At 36.8% G+C, this 19439-nt stretch overlaps 1 protein-coding gene across 1 annotated transcript in view; it reads left to right on the top strand.

The window, feature by feature from the left end:
- Positions 1 to 18995, top strand: part of LOC104074775 (glutamate receptor 2-like) — a gene marked incomplete at its 3' end in the record, with an annotated part of 50584 nt that extends 31589 nt beyond the window's left edge. The window contains exons 4-6 of the mRNA XM_009575036.1: positions 10055 to 10294; positions 14428 to 14624; positions 18942 to 18995. Of these exons, the coding sequence (XP_009573331.1) occupies positions 10055 to 10294; positions 14428 to 14624; positions 18942 to 18995 (491 nt within the window). The remainder of the gene's footprint in view (positions 1 to 10054; positions 10295 to 14427; positions 14625 to 18941) is intronic.
- Positions 18996 to 19439: the final 444 nt, after the last annotated feature.

Here is a 19439-nt window from a genome sequence, read left to right as displayed (position 1 = left end):
CACAGGAGGAAAAAATCTGGAACTGTAATTTCAGTCACAATGAAGCATGTATTGTAATATTTTCCACTTTGAAGGATGAATGACTGCTTTATTAAAGTAACTGGTAACGATATGCTTTATCACATCTTTGTAAAAAGTTTTTGTTAATAAGAATTTATTCCACCAGTGCTAAACTTTGGAATTTTCCTAAATAGGAGCTAGAAAGTTAGAAACTTCTAATGCATTTTGAAATGCATCAAGTTGTTAAAGATTAAAGGCGCTCACAAAGGAGAGACAAGGAATATCAATTTTATTCCTGTGCTTGCAATGAGTGTTCATTTGACTTTTATCAGCTCTCCATGCTGTTTTATTTTTGAATAACTTCTTCTCTTAATTAAAAAAGTCTATAATGAGGACAATAAGCTGTTCACTAGGGTGTCCTAATTAAGATGATTTTACTGCTTTTCTGATTTGTATTACTAATAATGTTTATTGAATGGTATTTGAGTACTTCACAAATAAATAATGTTTCTGTTATTTCTACAGTCATTGAAAAAATAGGGCATGCAGATAGGAAGGTGTGTGATGTATTAGACCATTTGTAAATCCAAACAAAGCCTGGCAATTAGGTTAACAGCTGATTATCCCAATGAATGTCATAAATCCGTAAGACGTTACAGGAAATGAGACTATGTCTGCAAGTGCAGCCTAAAAAGCCACAAAAACCCCACATGTAAGTATAAGCCACCCTTTGCTGTAGGTCAGTGGTTTAGGTTGGAACAATGCTGAGTGGAAGTTGTTGCAGGTAGAAGAGGTCCATCGTTTTTCCTGTGAGGGGTAGAAGCTGTTAGACCCAAGACAGTGTATTGAGGTCTCTTGTCTTGCTTATTGTTACATTTAATCATTAGTTTGTGTGAGATATTCCTCTCTGCAGAGCTGTGTTTATGCCAAAATGTTTAGTTAGATGATTAATTTAAAATCAGGTTCAGCTATCTGGAGGGTCTGAGACCTTAGGATAAGTATGAGAGGTTGTTGCAGTGCAGCTGCATGCTACAGTGCTAGCTGCGCTCAAGCGACAAGATGTAGGCTGGACTGTTGGGTGAATGAAGCAGACTCCCAGTTGCATCATTTCAGAGAGATATGTAAGCAATAAATGTCTAGGACTAAACATCTGACTTTCTCAGAATATGGCAGGTCACAAATGACCAGTTGGAAAATAGCAGTTTGTTCCCTTAAAAACATCGTATGAAGTCTTCTGAGAGTAACAGATCACTTACATATTTTCTGCTATACCTTCTCTGCCTCAGGAAATCCTCTTTATTCCTTATAGCAGTTTCCTTAAGATTTATTCCAATTTTTTTTTAGTATTTTTATGAGTCAGCCTCAGAGTCTTTTCTCAGCTATCCCTATCCTTCTAACAGAGAAACTCGGTGCTGAAATCGTGTTTCCTTTTAGATGGTGTAAGGTGTTCTCAGGCAATGTTAGACAATCTGTTCAGGAGTGATTGCTGGACCTTCTAGCTCAAGAAAAGAAAATCAAGTTTCATAAATTGAATCCCAGTCTGCTGACATTTTAACGAACAGTAGTTTTACCTACCAAGTTAATTTTATCCTTTTCTAAATCCTTTTACAAGTTTTCAAATACACAGTTTTACACATTGACATTTTCTTGGGAACTGGAAGATGATTAGTTTAATGAAATGTAGAAAAGGGACACTTCCAGCAATGCTGATTAAGGGGAAGTGGAGATGATGAGTGTTCTGTTGTATATAACATTTCTGGTTTGAGAAGTTTGTGAAAATGGTCATGCTAAAAATGGAGAACCACATTTTTAGTTGGGATAAATTATATTGGCTCTGTTAAATTCAGTAGAATTATGCTGATTGCACTAACTAAGAGCTTGGCCCTGAAAGACCTCACTTCTCCATGGCTTGCAGTGTGGCACTGAAAAGCCAGTAGTCTCTTCTTAGATTTGATTACCTGCTTCTACATCTAGGACGTAATACTTTGTCGGACACTCACAATTTTGTGTTACTGGAAGGTTGTAATTGTTGGGAAAGGTACAAACACAGTCAGAAAGCCAGACAGGCAGATTTGCAAGGTGAGTTCTTGGATCTGAAGGAAATAAATGAGTTAAATTTTATGTAATTAAATGAAAATAGCATGGTTTTTATTTGGGGTGGTGGGAGGAGAGAAAGAAGGGGGAGGCAGGGGAGAGCGGCTTCCTGAAGAATGTCCTGATTTTGGACACAATGGTTTTTTGGAGACAAGATGAAGTCACATTTCTGTTATTTAGCAGAATTGCCAGGTCACCAGATTCAGGGTTCAGGAAGCATTATATCTCCTTCAGCTAGCAGTAATGGGGATTTGGACAAATACACTCAGATCCCAGCAGTTCTGGGAAGAGCTGTGTAAGAATTGTGTGAAATATGGGCAGTTTTTTTCATGAGAAGACTTGCATTGCATTTTAATTTTATTACAGGAACCTTATTTTATTCGTAAAAGCATAATTGTTTTAACGTGGTTCTTTCAGCGATGTTTGCAATGATTTCTTTTGCATCATGGTAATTGTCCTAGCAATGAAAAAGATTTTCAAATGCTTACAGTACACAGCCAAACAATATGTAATTGAATGCAAATGTCATTGAAATAGACTGTTTTTCTGACCTGTTGTTTCAGTCTGAACATGATGTTTATTTACCACCTTCATTATTGCAGCATTAGCATATAGAGAAGCTGTGCCATATCATCATGTACTTTCCTAACAGATGGCCACTAACTTCTTGAAGGCTTTTTTGTAGTTGCTTAAAATATCCCATGTTGGCACGAAGTTTTTCTTCAGTGTGAAGTATGATTGACTGGTTGAAATAGATTAATCTGCCTCTCCTCTGGTCTTTGAGCTTGTTTTGTACTGCAGCAACCCAGGTTTTGATTATAATTTTGCACAGTGATCAAAGCCATTTTTGCTAATAACATGGTGTGAAAAGTTCCATTCGGTCGCATAAACTCTGAAGAAACAGTTCAGTTTGTAGCAATAACTGATGACCACATTTCTACCAGAAAAGGTGGGAAAACATCCTTTGTACCTGCTCCACCATAACTGTCCTCTACAGACATTCCAGCCTCAGGATTTAAATTTTGCTTTCTTCCCTCTCTGAGGCTGTGAGAATTTCTCTAGTCATCTCTGTGCAAAACTGAGGCCCCCTTTCTGTCATGGACTGTTTGTTTGCTAGCTGCCTGGTTGTTGCTCTAAGTTGTGTTTTGTGCTTTAATGCTGAATGTACAGGTGAGGAACTCAACACTGAAGTATTTATGAGGTCCACATCATTCTTTATTTTTGTGTGTGAGCTCAATATTTGATGCTTATCTTTCCCAGTGAGGTCTGGTTTTTTTACCATTTTTTATATATATATAAAAAATATATATGCACAGTCTGCAAAGAGGAAAATACGCAGTTTAGATCAGTATTGAATGGCTATAATTCCAGGCATGCAGATTTTCTTAAATGCTCAAAATAAGATAAAAATCCACATTTATTGGCGCTGGAATTAAAAACTGCAAAAAGAGACAAAAAGGAAGGTCTTTTTCTATGTAAGTCAGTGTTTTGTTATCCAGAAGTATAGCATATTTTTAGTTCTGATTGCTATTGATGTTATAATTGGCATTGATTTGCCTCTCAGCTTTGCTAAAGGATATCTTGGGATTTTAAAATGCCAGCCTTTATTTGGTTTCTGTGTCCATGTTTTATTGAATCCTAGCATGAAGCTTTGGTCCATTGTCTTATCTTTTGGTTATCATGCTCTTCTTTGAGCCTTGGGGAACTATTTTTTCCCAATTTTAGTTAGCCTACCACGGCCCTAGAAAAAGTAACTTGACGTCAAGTTGTGCTTTTTAAATACATACTCCTTCATGGTTCTAAAAAACTTTGCATGGACTTACGTGATTCCCTATGTTTTACTCACTCTTCCTGAAGAGAAGTTTACCCCTCATATCTAGAAGATGATAGTATAATCTGAATGAGTAAAACAGAACATGCAGATTATATATAACATTACTACCAAAAAAATTCTTTAGTCTATAGAAGTGTATACAATATGCTTTCTGCTGTGCTACAATTTTCTTAATGGCTTTGGAAGCAATCCATATTGTTTTTTATTTTCATAATGATTTTCTGATGCAGTTTCAATCATATGTGAATTCTTTTGGCAGCTGTGGTTCTTGCTTATTTTTTGCTACTTTTGTTCCATCTGTTGTTTGTGGTTCCTTTCTACTGTCTGCTTGTTCTTAATGTCACCTTTCAGAAGCTGAAATTACCAACTGGGCATTCGGTTTCCACGTCTTGTTCCTGGCTACTTCTGACTCATCTATCAACTTTTCAGACCAACAAGCGTTTCCTGTGTGTTTTAGTCCTCTTTTGCAGAGACAGTGCTTGATTCTTTGTTTACACTGCCGTATTTTCTTTCTCTTAGAAGTAAGAGAGTGATTATTCTATTGGGTGTGATTAAATAATATGCACTGAAGACTTATTTCCCTATGTTAATATTAAAACAGTTTTGTTAGCACTATAGTAAACCAAGTTAGTATAATAACGTATAAAGCCACATTAATACTAGACAGCATTTAAAATCTGAGCCCCGAACGGCAAATACTTTCTCAGTCATTTTAAATTTTCATCTTTGGACAGAAACCAAGTGTCAAAACTCTCATATAAATAAAAATACAGAAATACTTGGAAAACTTAGAAAAAAGTTAAGTAATAGTAACACTTTTTGGAAACTTACCTATATGCAGGTACTATTAGACATTTGTTTCAGTAAGTTAAGTGAACATTTTGCTGATTTTCTTTTTCCAATTTAGTTGTCCCTGAATGTAAACAATGATTAGGTTCATTACTCTCCCTTTGGAAAGGAAATCTTGGCTTAGGAAGATCAGGAATAGTTTCTAAGCATATGTATTCAAATGCAACTACTTCTAAGTGATTTTATGCCTCTAAAGATTCAGTTCTTCAGTCATGAAAATGAACTATCATCATTCCTAAACTGGCATCACTTCATTGTGTAAAGCTAAACGTATTTGTAATATTTTTATATTTTGAATTTTCAAATGTACTCTTCAGTTGGCACTTTTTGAGTCTTAAGATGTATATAGTATAAGTATGTATAAAGTATAAGATGATATGCATCACAGAAATATGTTCTATATGATAAGAGGCAAAGAATATATGTTGCTGTATTTCTTTGTTTCTTGGAGAACCAGTTGTGGCCACAGGGCTTAAATATCAGGTTATCCTGCCTGTAAAGTTCATTGACAAAACAGGATAGTGAAATGGAGAAAGTGTGAAAGAGAGAAAGGTGTGAGTGCATCATGGTAAAAAGGAGGTCTAAGAAGAAACAGATGTAGTTAACAATAGAAGAGTTAATAATTGGGCAAGTAGTTTTGGCCCTCCTTTGACAAGGCACTTATTTCTCATTGCAGGCTTAAGCTTAATTTTGTTGTTGAACAAATCTGGGCCCTAGCTTTTGGAAGAAAAAAACTAGGACACATTTTCAGTGTTCTGGAAAACAAGGGCAAACTAGGTTTTTGCCTGGCTAGGCAAAAGTAGAAGAACAAGGAGGAGTCAAATATAAAATACTTAATTTTTAACTACAACAAAACCTGGGAATTGTTTCTCAGGTACCTTTAATTATTTACCCTGTTTCTTGGAACTCCCAGTCATCTGCCATTCTAGGTGAGTCTCTTTAGAAAAGTGATCACAAAAAGAGCTACTATATTCTTGCCATCTTGTTGCTAAGTAGGCCGTTGACTATTTCTAGAAAGAACAACATAAACCCAAAGAAAAACAATTAATATAGAAGAGCGTGAAAGAGATGAATCCTGGCAGTTGCTTCTAATTCTTTAATAAAATAGATCTTTCATGTTTCAATGGTTTATGAGTCCTAATCATCATGATTTTTTTAATCTAATAACTGTGAACAGCTTGTGATGCACCATTATAAAACTAATGTCTCCCAGCAGTAACAACATGACTGTAGACTTAGTCTGAGGTGGGAATCCTGCCAAAAACAATTACACTTTGTGCATTATCCGCTGGATCACCACTATATATTTGGAAATACCATCCCTTCTTTTCCCCCTGCTCCTGAGAGACCAAATTCCCCAGAACAATTGCAAGCATTTGTCTCGAGACAAAGTCTAAATGCTTATTTTTAGCAAGTTTTTATTATATGGCATAGATGCTCTCCCACTTATCTTTAGAGGAATTTCACACACAACAGCCCAGCACTGAGGTTCTTCAGTGTAGAACCATGACACTGATCTCTGCTGATGAAAATTTAGTTTCACCTGGATTAAAGTTGATCCTGATTTTTCTGGGTGACCCACGTAGCTTAATATTTGCTAATGTGTGTTATGTCCTTAATTTCAAGATTTGTGTTAGAAAGAGTTTTGATTTCACATCCAGGGGGCTGTGGTTGAATTAAATGAGATTTTTTATCTGTGTGGCAGGTTTATTAATAATTCTAAAAATATAAAATGTTTTTGCTTTTATCTTAGTATTCATCAGGATTAAGTACACATGTGTGTGGAATTCAGCTTTTAAGCTGCAGCTCCTGTGTGTAGCTAGAACTGCAGTGACTTGACTTACCTAGCTGGAGATGGTTCTTTGTACTTGTCTCTCGCTTTGTGTGGGAGAGGAGATTCCAGTTTTACCCATCTTCCCCAGGAGATGACACATACATGTAAGGATTGGTGATTTACGAGGTGTAAAAATTATTAAATGAAGAGCCATTCGCTGTGTGAATCCCAGAGAACTGTGTTTGGTCAGTAGGCAATAAGTAACTAGTGAAGAGAAGTAGTATGAGTTTGTGCCATGCCAGGGAGGATGTTCAGTTTGAAAGAACAGCAGTTTTCTTCTGAAAACTGCTGCACTGGTTGCATGTGTGTGTTGCTGAAGGGCTACAGAACTCCTTCACACCTTTGAGTGCAGGTCTGTTCTGTGGGTGAAAGGTGGAGTAACACCTTTTGCACTGTTGTGGGTTCATCCCAGCCAGCAGCCAAGCACCCACACAGCTGCTCGCCCACTCCCTGCTACCCCCAGTGGACAGAGGAGAGAATAGGAGGAGCAAAAGTGAGAAAACTTGTGGGTCAAGATAAAGACAGTTTAATAAGTGAAGGAAAGAGGGGAGAAATAAACCCACCCAACTGATGCAAAGGCAATCATTTGCCCTCTCCTACAAGCAAACTGATGCCCAGCCAGTCTCCAAGTAACAGTCCCCTTGGAAGCAAGAGCCCCCCACCCTCTTCTTCCTCTACCCCAGTTTAATGGCTGAGCATGACATTATATGGCATGGAATATCCCTTTGACCAAATTTGGGTCAACCGGCCTGGCTGTGTCCCCTCCCAGCTTCTTGTCCACCCCGAGCCTACTCACTGGGATGGGCAGGGGGGAAAAGAGAAAGCCTTGACGCTGTGCAAGCACTGCTCAGCAATAGCTAAAACATTGATGTGTTAGTAATGCTTTTTTGGCCAAAAATCCAAAACACAGCACCATATGGGCTGCTATGTGGAAAGTGAACGCCACCCCAGCCAGACCCAGTACATGCCCACAGTTCATGTTTGAAGCCTACCATAAGTAATCTGGGCTCTTTTTGTTTGCTATCGCAAATAATTGTGATTTTTTTTTTTCTTTTTTTTTTTTTTGTCTTTTTCCAAGTGGAGTGGTGTTTTTTTTTTTTAAAACGGAAGTTGAGATCTATTTAGTTACCATGAGTTCAGGAGCCAGGACAGAGCCTTAACTAAAACTTGCCAACAGCATGGGCAGATTGAGCTTCATTACCCAAAAGATATTTAGCCGAGGCCTGACAAGTCCAGATCTTTCCAGTGTCAGGAAGGGGAGGGAGTGATGGGGGAGAACCTGAGCCAGAGACTAGAGCACAGTGCTCCAAAGAGCCAGGCTTTTCTCTATTAGGAGTGGCAGTGGTGCTTCTGAGAAGGCACCACCTGTGGTTTTCAAATTTTCTGGTGCAGGCAGCTGGCCCTGGTAGTTGGCTGTTGGAGGCAGCGTTATTTCATCTATGCTTAAAATCATTGACTGGTGATTGAAGAAAAGCAGTGTGACAGGAGATGTGATAGCATCCTAGGAATCAGCAATACTGGCATAAAACTTTTTTATTTTTCAGTGATCCTGGGATGACACTGTTGTCTCTGTCACCTTACATGCAGCATTAAAATGGTTTCATATGGAAGATCACAGTAGCATGCCAGAAAGAGTCTTCTGCAGAATTCTTGCCCAGGCATCCAAATGTAAACTGATGCTTTATTTTAATGTGCATTTTTGAGGATGGATTATGAGACATTAACACCTTTACTGTAGCAAGTTCAGAATGTATTTAGCCTTCGCTGCAGATGGGAAACAATTGTTCTTGTGTGTAGGGAGGTAATGAGGTGGTTTTGTCTCAGTGAGAGCATAGTGATTTGGAATAGAACAAGGAGTTCCAGTTACTTAAACAGAAAAGCTACTCAGAAAATTCACAGCCTTTTTCAGAAACCTTTGTTTATTCAGTGTTATACCCTTAATACACTTGAGATAATATTATTGGAACTTTACGTAACAATTTGCAGTTGGAACGGAAGAGGTCTGACCGTCTTGTACCCTAGCCCTGGAAAACCTGCAGCATCCTTTGGTAAAGAGGTATTACTCATCGAATTTTTTAATCACTTGTATTCTCTCACCTGAGGTGAAATTCTGACCTAATTAAAGTTAATAGGTGATAGCTGTTGAAACTGGCAGACTCAGAATTTCACCCATACTGTTTAGGTGCTTTTAATTGGAGTATAGAAATAATTAGGCTATGAGAGATGACTGTGGTAGCAAAGATAGATAGGCAAAGCCATGAAAAGAGAATAGCAATGAAAAATAACAGGCATAAGGGGATGTTATTTTTTGTAAGATTAAAGATGCGATAACTTTAAAAGATAAAATATTGTATTAATATTAATCCAAATCTGAGAAATTTTAAAAATAAGTCAACTTATTTTTGTCCTTACGTGAATTATGTTCAAGGATTAGTGCACTAAATAGCTGGGCAAAATTAGCTTCAATTACACTGTGATTTATATCTATAAGCAGGTCAGGTGTAGCAGGGATTGCAATGAGGCTGACTCAATGTTTTCTGTAGAAGGATGTCTCTTGTTCAAGGTGACTATGTGCAAACCAAAGAGTACGTAGGTGATAAATGAGAATTAATCAGAGATGAACATTTCCTTACTGTAGCCTGATTTTAGAACTTAGGCACTAGTATAGCCTGCAGTGTCAAAGAGAATAACCCAGAAGAACTAGCTCTTTTACGTAGGCTGCGGTGGTCAGTAGCATTCATCAGTTGGCTTGCATTGTCTCCAGTGATGAAAAGTGAATGATCAGCATGCTGTTTACACCTAGGAGGTTATTCTTTCTGCAGCACGACCTCAAGTGTCATCAGAAGGACCAGCTTTTGCTGAGTCCTACAAAGCAAGAATTAAAAATAACGCCTTGAAAGAGAAGGGTTTTAAAGCAAGTCAACTTTTTACTTTTCTGCTGTTAATAGATTTGCTTCTAGTTTTGGCTTTGTATTTCCCCAAATTGAAAGTTATTTAAGGTATTTTGCAAAAAGCTCAGTGAGTCTTGACCTCAGAGCCAATTTATTTTTAACATGACAAAAAGTTATCTATTTCCATAACACTATGTGTGGTCATAATGACTCATTTTATAAATTACAGCTGGCATTGATGTTTGCATCACTATTCTTTATTCCTATAAATTGAATTTAAGAATAACTTTGTGAGTTTTATTTCTAAATTAATTGTCTAGGAATGTGAACCACATCTCTGATTTTGTTGTAGTTGTTTCTAGCGGAAGCTTTATATTACTGATTGATAATACTAACAAATAATAATCTCCATAGCAGAATATTACTGTTTTCTCCTGGTATTTATGTGATCAGACAATTTCATTATTTCTTGTAAATATATACATCATACAGTTTTCAATAAATTTTTTGAAAAAATTCTCCCACCTAATTGTTTTTCTTTCTCCCTCCTAGTCTGCTCCCAGTTTTCAAGAGGAGTCTTTGCTATTTTTGGATTCTATGACAAGAAGTCTGTAAATACCATAACATCGTTCTGTGGGACTCTTCATGTCTCCTTCATAACTCCCAGCTTCCCAACAGATGGAACACATCCCTTTGTCATTCAGATGAGACCTGACCTCAAGGGAGCTCTTCTTAGCTTGATCGAATACTATCAGTGGACCAAGTTTGCATACTTGTATGATAGCGACAGAGGTAAGATGTGGTACTTTTTATTTCCATGCTGGTTGCTAGATGTATCTCACTGAAATGCTAAAATAGTATTAGAAAAGTAAACGAGGAAAGGAATATTTACCTGCAGCAAGTTTAAGTGTAAGCTTCAATTTAGAAACAAGCTTTTGGGACAGAAACAAAATTGTTTAAATGAGAATGAAATTATTACAGTACGTATTAATAGAATTGCAAGCATGTGCTGTTAAGCAATGTGAGATTAATCACACGTTGTAAAAAAAGTTCCTATGAAAAGTTTTTTCTTTTTTTTAAAGAATCATCTAAGGAGGAAAAAAAAAAAAACATCTGAGCATGAAGGGCAATCTACTACCACCGATTCACTCTACACATGCAAAGTCGATAGTTGGGCACCAAGGAAGCAAGAATCTTGGATGCTTCTTTGGAGACTGCTTTTGATAAATACTCAAGTTCCTCTCCTCTGTTGAGCTTAGGTTTTTTTGTTGTTGTTGATAAACCCAAATCCACTGCTTGTGAGCAATTTACTCCGCGGTACAGCCTTCTCAAGTCCTATGCCCTTTTATGGCTGTAATACTAATAATAAAACAATTTATGAACTGGGAAAAATCATTTGCAAATTGTGGTATATTAATTAGTTTTCTGAGAAGAAGCAGCATTATACAGAAGTGGGGGTTTTTTGACTGCCCTTTCTGGAATTCCATTCTTATCATTCTGTTTTCAGGTTCTTCTCACCTAGTAGTCCTTGGCTAACTTTTTTCTATTCTTACCTTTTCCTGTTCCTCCTGTTCTCTTTGAAAAGGCTATTTTGTGGCTCACCTGCATGTTCATTGGTCAGAGTTGAATATTAAGTGCACATTAAATGGTGAGATGCTACTAGATTTAAAGGATGGTTATGCCACACCATGGTTTGTTGAGTAATGGGGTGACATTAGATTCTCTGCATTCTGATGCCATTTTATACATTATGTTGTTCAGAAGCTGAAGGGACCGTTCTTTTAGAACTCAAGACAGTTCTTTATCACTATTGTAAGCACTAAAGTTAGAAAAACTAATACTGGTATGTAGCCTCCAACGGTAATGTCGTGTTGGATGATGAATCCTAAGCCCATTTCTCTGGCAGATCCTTTTCAAATTCACAGTAGAATAAGAAACATTCACTGCCACAGATGTAAAACTACTTGCTTAGCCAATACTGTGTCAATCAGCTAGCAGTGTGCAGTATGTGACCTGCATGTGATTTATATCTAGGAAATACTGAAAAACACTTAGTTCTTCTTGTGAGCTGCACTGGCTGAATCTGGCCAGGAATAACAGCGTGAAATTGTTATTTCTAGTCACCCTTTGGCTATGCCTTTTTTCCTTATTTGTTTTAATTATGTCAAGGCACCCCAGTGATAACAAGCTCCAAGGCATGAAACTCCTACCTTTATGTTGAGTGAGTCGTTGCTCCTCAGTGCTCCCACTGATTGCACAAGGTTAACCTGCAGAGTCAAGCAGTACGTAGTCAGCAGCACTGACATCAAACCGTGAATACACAGGGTCCACAATTCCTCTAAACACTTTTGCGTAAGTGTTAATGTAGTGACAGTGACATATATTTAAGGAATGATATATAGTTTAAAATGTTGCCACCTTCAGGAGTGAGATAAAAAAGGCAAAGAGACTTACTCTTCATGGAAGCTGTGAAAGCTAATAGTTTGATGACTTATTCCAAAAGAATAATTTATCGCTACTTTTGCAGCTCCTCTGTGGTTAGAGTCCGACTGGTTGAAGTGCAGGGCAGTATCTTGTTCCTGTCTATAAGAAGTGAGGTCATTCAGTGTATGCATGTTCAAGCTATTACTGGCTTAATATGGCAGTTGCTCTCATATAATGTGGGTTAGTGTCCTTTACCCTCCTTGCCTCCTCTGTGTTGCCAATACTAAACAGTGGGTTTCGGAAAAAGTAGTGACATTATTGGAGGATTCTATCTGTAACAGAATTGTGAATTTACTCAGCCTCTGTTCAGTCCTCCTTTTCAGAGCTCACTGAATTAAGAGTTTGTCTCATGATAACCCATTCAGGCACATGAGGTTCCCAAACAGAAGTATTCCTGTAGTTTAAAAAAAGGCAACTGAAGTTCCTGGAGTTTTCTCCTCTGCAGAGTCCCACTTCCGTTACCATTCTCCAGATACTTCCATGTCCATAGAAGTATTGCTGTCAATGCTTTTTTTGTTCGTTTTTCATTCTTTTGCAATGTTTTCACTGATAAATTGCTGTCAGAATAAACTAAACTGTATGGAGATGACAATTCTGCCACCTATAAAAAGCAAGAAATCCAGGCAGCCATTTGATATCTCTGCAGAGGGCATCCCAAGAAAAGGGAGTCCCTAGGAAAAATGGAAGATCAAAGGAGTAAAATATAGAAACCCTTTGTAATGGATAGTGTTAACATTAATAGCCCTTATTAATTTATGCCTAACTGAGATTCTGTTTAACTCAGAGAAACATATAGACAGATTGGAGGACCTGAAATCTATTAAATGAGATCTGAAACAATGATTCAGATTATATCTGTTTCAGTTTGTTTTTTTTTTTGGTTGGTTGTTTTTTTAAATTATTTTAAATTACCACTTAAAACATTATTTTGAGGTATAGACTTATTTTAGTGCTTTTTAGTGTTTTAAGATACTCTCTACATGTTTTAGTTTGCTCACATTAATTATCTTTTCCTTTTAGCATGAGTTCTCCACATTTATCTTTAACATGTTATAAATAGTTTATATGTACCCTTGGACTGTAGTTATCTATTATTTTAATATAAATATTAATTGCATGACATACAAAACTTCATATCAGTCGTCTTTAAAGACGGTGTAGAAAGCCAGAACTATTTGAGATAATCATTGAATTTATGCTTTTGGAAGCCTGCTATTTTCTACCTTTGCTGATGGCCAGTCTTGTATAGTGCTGTATGTCGTTACCATTTTCACTGATAAAGCTGAATTGCTAAATAATGACCAATCTTAATTTAATGATGTATTTACAAACTATGAGACAAATAAATTCTTAGTGCTTTCTTTCTGTGTTTATGGGCATAACCACTATTATTTCTCATGAGAGTTGTACCTGAAGCTTCCTTTACATACTAAGTCAGAAATTTGTCTCAAAGAAATGACTCCTGGTGTTCTGTGGTTTCAAGGGAGATGAGTGTGCAAAAATGTAAATTGGCTTGTGAGAAAGTCTGATTTTCTTTTTTTTTATAATACTATCTGCTATCCTTAAAATTGCTCTCTAGAATTATGTAGAATTCTCTGGAAGGAATTTAAACATAACAAGTCTAATTCCTGTACTGCTGGAAATTGTTAAAATGGTATTTGTATAGCAGAAATTCATTTCCAGCAATAATTTTCATGTTTCTGTACTCTGTTATTTAATCCTTGAAAAGAAAAACCAGTCAAGTAAAATCTTCACTGATTTTACAATATATTGTAGGCAGTTGCAGACACTACAGCTTCCTGGCAGGAACATGCCAAAAGGGTAGAATGGAAGCAATCTTCTATAGACTGCTTGTAGGTATTAGCATTGAGCCTACTTATCTACATGGAAAAATATGTTTTGGCACATCTTCTTTCATAATCAGGGATATGACTGTAGGCAACAGGAATAACAACTCCGTTAGCACCACTGCAGAACATGGGAATTTTGCCATAGACCTCAGTGAGGTCCGGGTTTAAATACAGTACTGCTCAAGCGCTGAGAACAAAAGCAGTTCAATAGCATTTCGTAATAAGCAGCTGATCCTCTTGCCATAATTGGATCACTTTTCTCCTAGAACACCTCTTTCCCAGCATGTGGAATTCCAGCAGTGGATCAGCGAAACTGGCAAAATCCCATTCTGAAGAAGGTTGAAGCAAACCCAAAAGGTTGTCCTTACAAGGCTCTACCCTGATTCCTTGCAGCAATGTAAATAGAAATTTCATGCAATAAGAACTGATTGGGCCCATATCTTCATTTCTGAGTCCTAACAATGTGTGACAGGTCAAACAAGTTACAGGGAAATCTTAAATAAGTAATCTCATAAATCATGTTCTGGAAGCTTGTTATTCCTGAAGATTTATCAGTCATATCTTCTGTTTTCTCCTGTGCTTATCAACTAGGCTTATCAACATTGCAAGCTGTGTTGGATTCTGCTGCTGAAAAGAAATGGCAAGTGACTGCTATCAATGTAGGAAATATTAACAATGACAGAAAAGATGAAACTTACCGTTCACTGTTTCAAGATCTAGAGGTTAAAAAGGAAAGGCGAGTGATTTTGGACTGTGAGCGCGATAAAGTCAACGACATTGTTGATCAGGTTTGCTATTCTCCATTTTTCTGTGACATCAGTTAGCTATAGTCTATAAGTAAACGTAATGAGTTCATTTCTCTTGATCTTATTTTTGTGATTGTTATGCATCATTTGGAAGTGACAAGTTTGTATTGAGGGCCACATATATATTAGGCAGAAAGTGAACATACAAATCTTATAATCACTCCCTTTGCTCAAAGTCAAGATAATTCTATCTGGATGATCCCGCATGGTTTTGTAGCCTGATTGTTTAAACAAACAAACAAACAAACAAAAAAACAACAAAAAAAATCTCGTTAAGACTGTTTCACAACCTAAGTAGTATACTATATTATATGTAGTTGATACACTATTATATATTGTGCATTATAAATAGTTATATAATGTCTAGGGATTAGTTCTCCTTACACCTAGAAAGTGTTTTCTACTTCTAATGCTTTTTCCAAGAACCTTTACATCTTGGGAAGGCTGTATCAAAGCTTCTGTTTTCCATTTAACTCCTTTTGTAGTTCATGTTTCTAAGCTCTTTGTCATTCATACTGTCCTTGGGTCTCTCTTCATTTTGTCTACCTCTTAAAGTGTGTTAACCAAAATCGGATGCTGTTTTCCATAGCTAAGGACTCCTGAGCTTTAAACAGAACAGAAAAATTTTGTCTCCTCTCCACCCACACATATATTATTTACCAGAATGATTTTTTTTTTTTTTTTTTTTTTTAATTTTTTACAACAGCATCACAGTGCTCCGATTCAAATTATTGCCTTACCTTCAAATCCACCTCTTCAATCCTAGCGTCTAGGAATGTCTTACTGTCTCTGTATCTTACTTCTTCTTTTCATGCATGCAGAGAACAATGGAATATTATAAGGATAGCTCCCTGCTGGCTTGAGCTTGACAATGTGAGGCTGTGCATCATCAGAGTGTAGATGTATTGGTTTGAAGCTTTTTCGAAGGGCTTGTTATTTTTGGTCTTTGTTATGAATGTCATTGCCTAAGCCTCTCTAAAATGTAATGAGCAGTGTCCTAAATGAAGTGCACTGTATTTGTCTGTTTTATTTGGAATTCATATCCACAAACTGTTTCTCTAATTTTCAAGATCAATTTGAATTTGATCCTGTTCTCCAGAGCATTTGCAACCTCCCTATCATCTGCAGTTTTTTAAAATCATATTTTTCTGACTTGTTATCCATGTCAAGAAAAGTACTGAGTAGAGCAATACTTGAGAAAATTAATACTTACAGATCCTCTTCAGCTGTTCTGTGTGGCTTTTCAAATGGTTGTTTGCTTACCTTACAGTGACTTTTTGTCTTGTCCATGTTCCCTTAAGAGCTTGTAATGATGTCATACAGGACAAAAGCCTTATTAGACTCAAGATATGTCTCATCTGCTGTTTCCCTGTCATCTGTTAGGCTAGCTACCATGTCAGAGAAAGGAAAGAAATTGCTTTGACATATTTTAATCTTGATAAGAGTGTATTGACTGTTTATCGTCTTATTATCGTATAGATTCTTTTGAAATTAAGTATGTAATATTCATTATAATCTCTTCCCTGATATGAAAGTTTGGCTGACTGTAAGTTTCTTCAGTTTCTCCTTTTACCACTTTTTAAAGACAAGAACCTTACTTATCCCTCAGTTACCACTCACTTTTACTATCTTTGTTTAGTAATAGACCTATTATTTTCTTTGGTTTCTCTTATTTTGATTGCAGGTCTGGGATATTTTTCTTGCCCTGATTGCACTTTGATAGATTCTGCCTTGTTTTGAATGTTAGATTTTCTCAGCTTGTCCCCACAGACTTGTGCTACTCCTTAAGCATACGGATGGATAAACTTTTGTTTCTGCTGTTTTGATTTCTAAGTCACTGAAGAATTCTAGGTAACTGTGGATCAGCCACACAGGTCAGTTAATATAATTCCAATTAGTTGTTCTCCTGAAAATAGTTTTCTGCTATGTCCTAGAATATGGTCTCTTAAACTGCTGTCAGCTGTCTCATATGGTTTTAGCCTTGACATTCTCTTTGCAAGATACCCTAGCAGTTTCTGGAGTTTGGTCTGTTTTTAAGTCCATTATCCTTACGCTCTGTTTCTGTAAGTTCCCTTCCTTACATAAAAAGGTAAACCCACTTCAATTTCTCAAGTAGCCTAAAATAAAATCTAAAATAACTGTTTCTCTGTTAATTTTCTCCATCTCTTAAAATGAAGGTCTGTGCTGAACAAAGGATTTCTTGACCTGTGAGTATCCTTTGAGTGTGTTCTTCTGATTTTCTTTTCTGAAAGCAGAATATGTACTTCGAGTCTTGCTTTGCTACCAGATCTATTCTTTAAAAAATTCTTTTAATTGTTGCCGCCAAACAACCCTCAGCAATTTACTTCTTTTCATGAGGCACCTGAAGTAGACCCTTTGTATCAGTATCCCTTTTCTTTTTCTATGTATTTTTACCGATAGGTGCAACAGGCTTTCTGTTGACCAGATTTTTCTTGAATACTGAAGTATTACTTGCATTCTTGATATATAGAGCAGCAACTTCTTTACCTTCTTCCTTGCTTTCCATTCTTGAACAAAACTTCTGTTGTAGTGCTTTGATTTATCCCACTTACTTTCTAAGCTGTGGTGGCAACCTCAGGTTCACCCAGTTACCCTCTGTAGTCCTTGGATCTTTGTGCAGACACACGATGTTTTTGCAAAGTTGCTTCATCAATCTTGGTTTTGTCTCACGTTACAGTTTCTCTTCCAGATTTCAATCATTTATATAAGTTGAAGTTGAAAAATATTTTGGTTCCCCATCTTTCCTAAGACTAGTTTATATTCCTCTTCTCTATTTGGCAGTTCAGTGTTACCATGCTCTTCATTATCTCTTCTCAGCCAGCTTCCTTTGCAGAATCTCATTTCCCCCTGATTACACCCTTTAGGCAGATGTGGAATTAACTGCCACTTCTTGTCTATCCCTGCTTGAGATACTAGTCTAAACTAGGGACATTGGTGAATACCTTTTGTGTCCACAGCTGCTCCATCATGGCTTTTGGAGCCACCACTGAATCTTCTCAGAGTTTTAACTAGCAGCATCCTTAGTGTTCATATGGATGAGTGGCACAACTTTAGAAAGCTAGATTAATTAAATAGTACCCAGTGGGAGTTAGAGCAGAGTTACTAACCATGGATCTAAAGACTTGCAGCAACTGGTCATTTTCTCAGATACCAATGACAAAGAAGCATTTTATGCAGAAGAGCTAATCTGTTTGGTCTAACTGAAAATTTCTTTGGAAGCAGCAGCTGCATAAGAAATACATCTGAACACAGTTCTTAAACCTTTTAATAAGTAATGAGTTTTAAGTAGTCTGTACCAAGTAACTGTTTTAGAATAATAAAGTTCATATATCATGTATAAATTAAGCTCAAAAGAGGAATAATTTAATAACTTCTCTGGCCTGTGTAATATGATCCCTCTCAATCTCAAACTGTAGTAATATAAAACTTAGTGTTAAACACTGCCTTCAGTTATATTCCTGTAACTTCATTAAAGCAAGTACGTGGAATGTTGTTCACTACTAGCCTGATACAAGTTACAGGATACCTATTCTGAATATTTTAGTTATATATTAAATGGGGAAATAAATGAATCATCCTCTCTTGATTTAAGTTGTTTTCATTGTTCAAAAGATGGAAGAAACCTCTAGAGTCCTCTTATCTCCCACATCCTTTCTCTGGAGAAGTGTTTTGCTTCAAAATGCAGAATTCCCCATGCAGACATAGTCTTAATTAGGCTTATTTGGGAGAAGAATCCATGCTACATGCCTGCCAGTGGAGACTACTGAGAAACCACCAGCTGGCTTTGAGGGAGATTATGAGGAAGCCTTTGGGCAATAAACAACAATTTGAACTTCAAAAGACTTCCTCATAATGTAGATGCTTTCATTAATGTCAGTGGGCTTTTAAACTTTTTATAGTTCAAGGTACGTTACAATTCTGCTACAAAGGGAGCAGAAACTAAGCAGGAATCTCTGAGGCACAATGCTTCTACTGCATGACGCCCGCTCCCTCCTGTCCAGGTTGTGGCGTTAATACATAGCATAGTAATTAGCATTCAGCTCCTCTGTTTACAGATCTTAGGACTTGGACTTCAACATGACTAATTTCCGCCAGCAGAGAGTATGTTCAGTGGTGCATTAGGTGAAATAAAAAGTGAAGCACTGGACAAACTCAGTATTGCATGCAATAAAGCTCATAACTAGCTTTTACATCATACTGCATTTTGTAGTTTTTAAGTCTCAGTCCATATATCAGGTGAACATTCTCCATTATGGGGGTATTTCTTCTTTTTTACAGGTTATCACAATTGGTAAACATGTTAAAGGATACCATTATATCATTGCAAATCTGGTAAGCATTTTTAATATTTAAAATACCTGTATTACTCATTTTACTGTTTATGGAAGCACATCAACTAGTATTTTGTTTTAGATGCATTTTAGAAAATAGAAAAAAGCTAAATATCTTTATCCTTGCTAAATGAATGCATGTGTTGAGATGGTATTTGGTTTATTGGCTGAGTCTTTTCAGGGCTCAAATGCCTCCCATGATATTCCCATCAATGGGAGTGAAGGTTGCTCAGCACCTTCAGTAGAGCTTCATCCCTTTTTCTACATACTTTAGAAAAGTAGGGTATGGAAATCAGAAAAATAACTTTCCATATGATAGGCTGATACATTCTTTCAGCAAACTGATGTTTCTTCTCTCATCTCTAAAGTACTTAATTTCCACTTTCATTCTGCTAGATTAGTGAGTCTCAGCTTTACACATTGTCATGGTTTAACCTGGCAGGCA

The sequence above is a fragment of the Fulmarus glacialis genome, unplaced genomic scaffold, assembly GCF_000690835.1.
Source record: "Fulmarus glacialis isolate BGI_N327 unplaced genomic scaffold, ASM69083v1 scaffold33, whole genome shotgun sequence".
NCBI lineage: Eukaryota > Metazoa > Chordata > Aves > Procellariiformes > Procellariidae > Fulmarus > Fulmarus glacialis.
The sequence above is the reverse complement of the archived record's forward strand: the minus strand, read 5'-3'. Positions and strand labels throughout refer to the sequence as shown.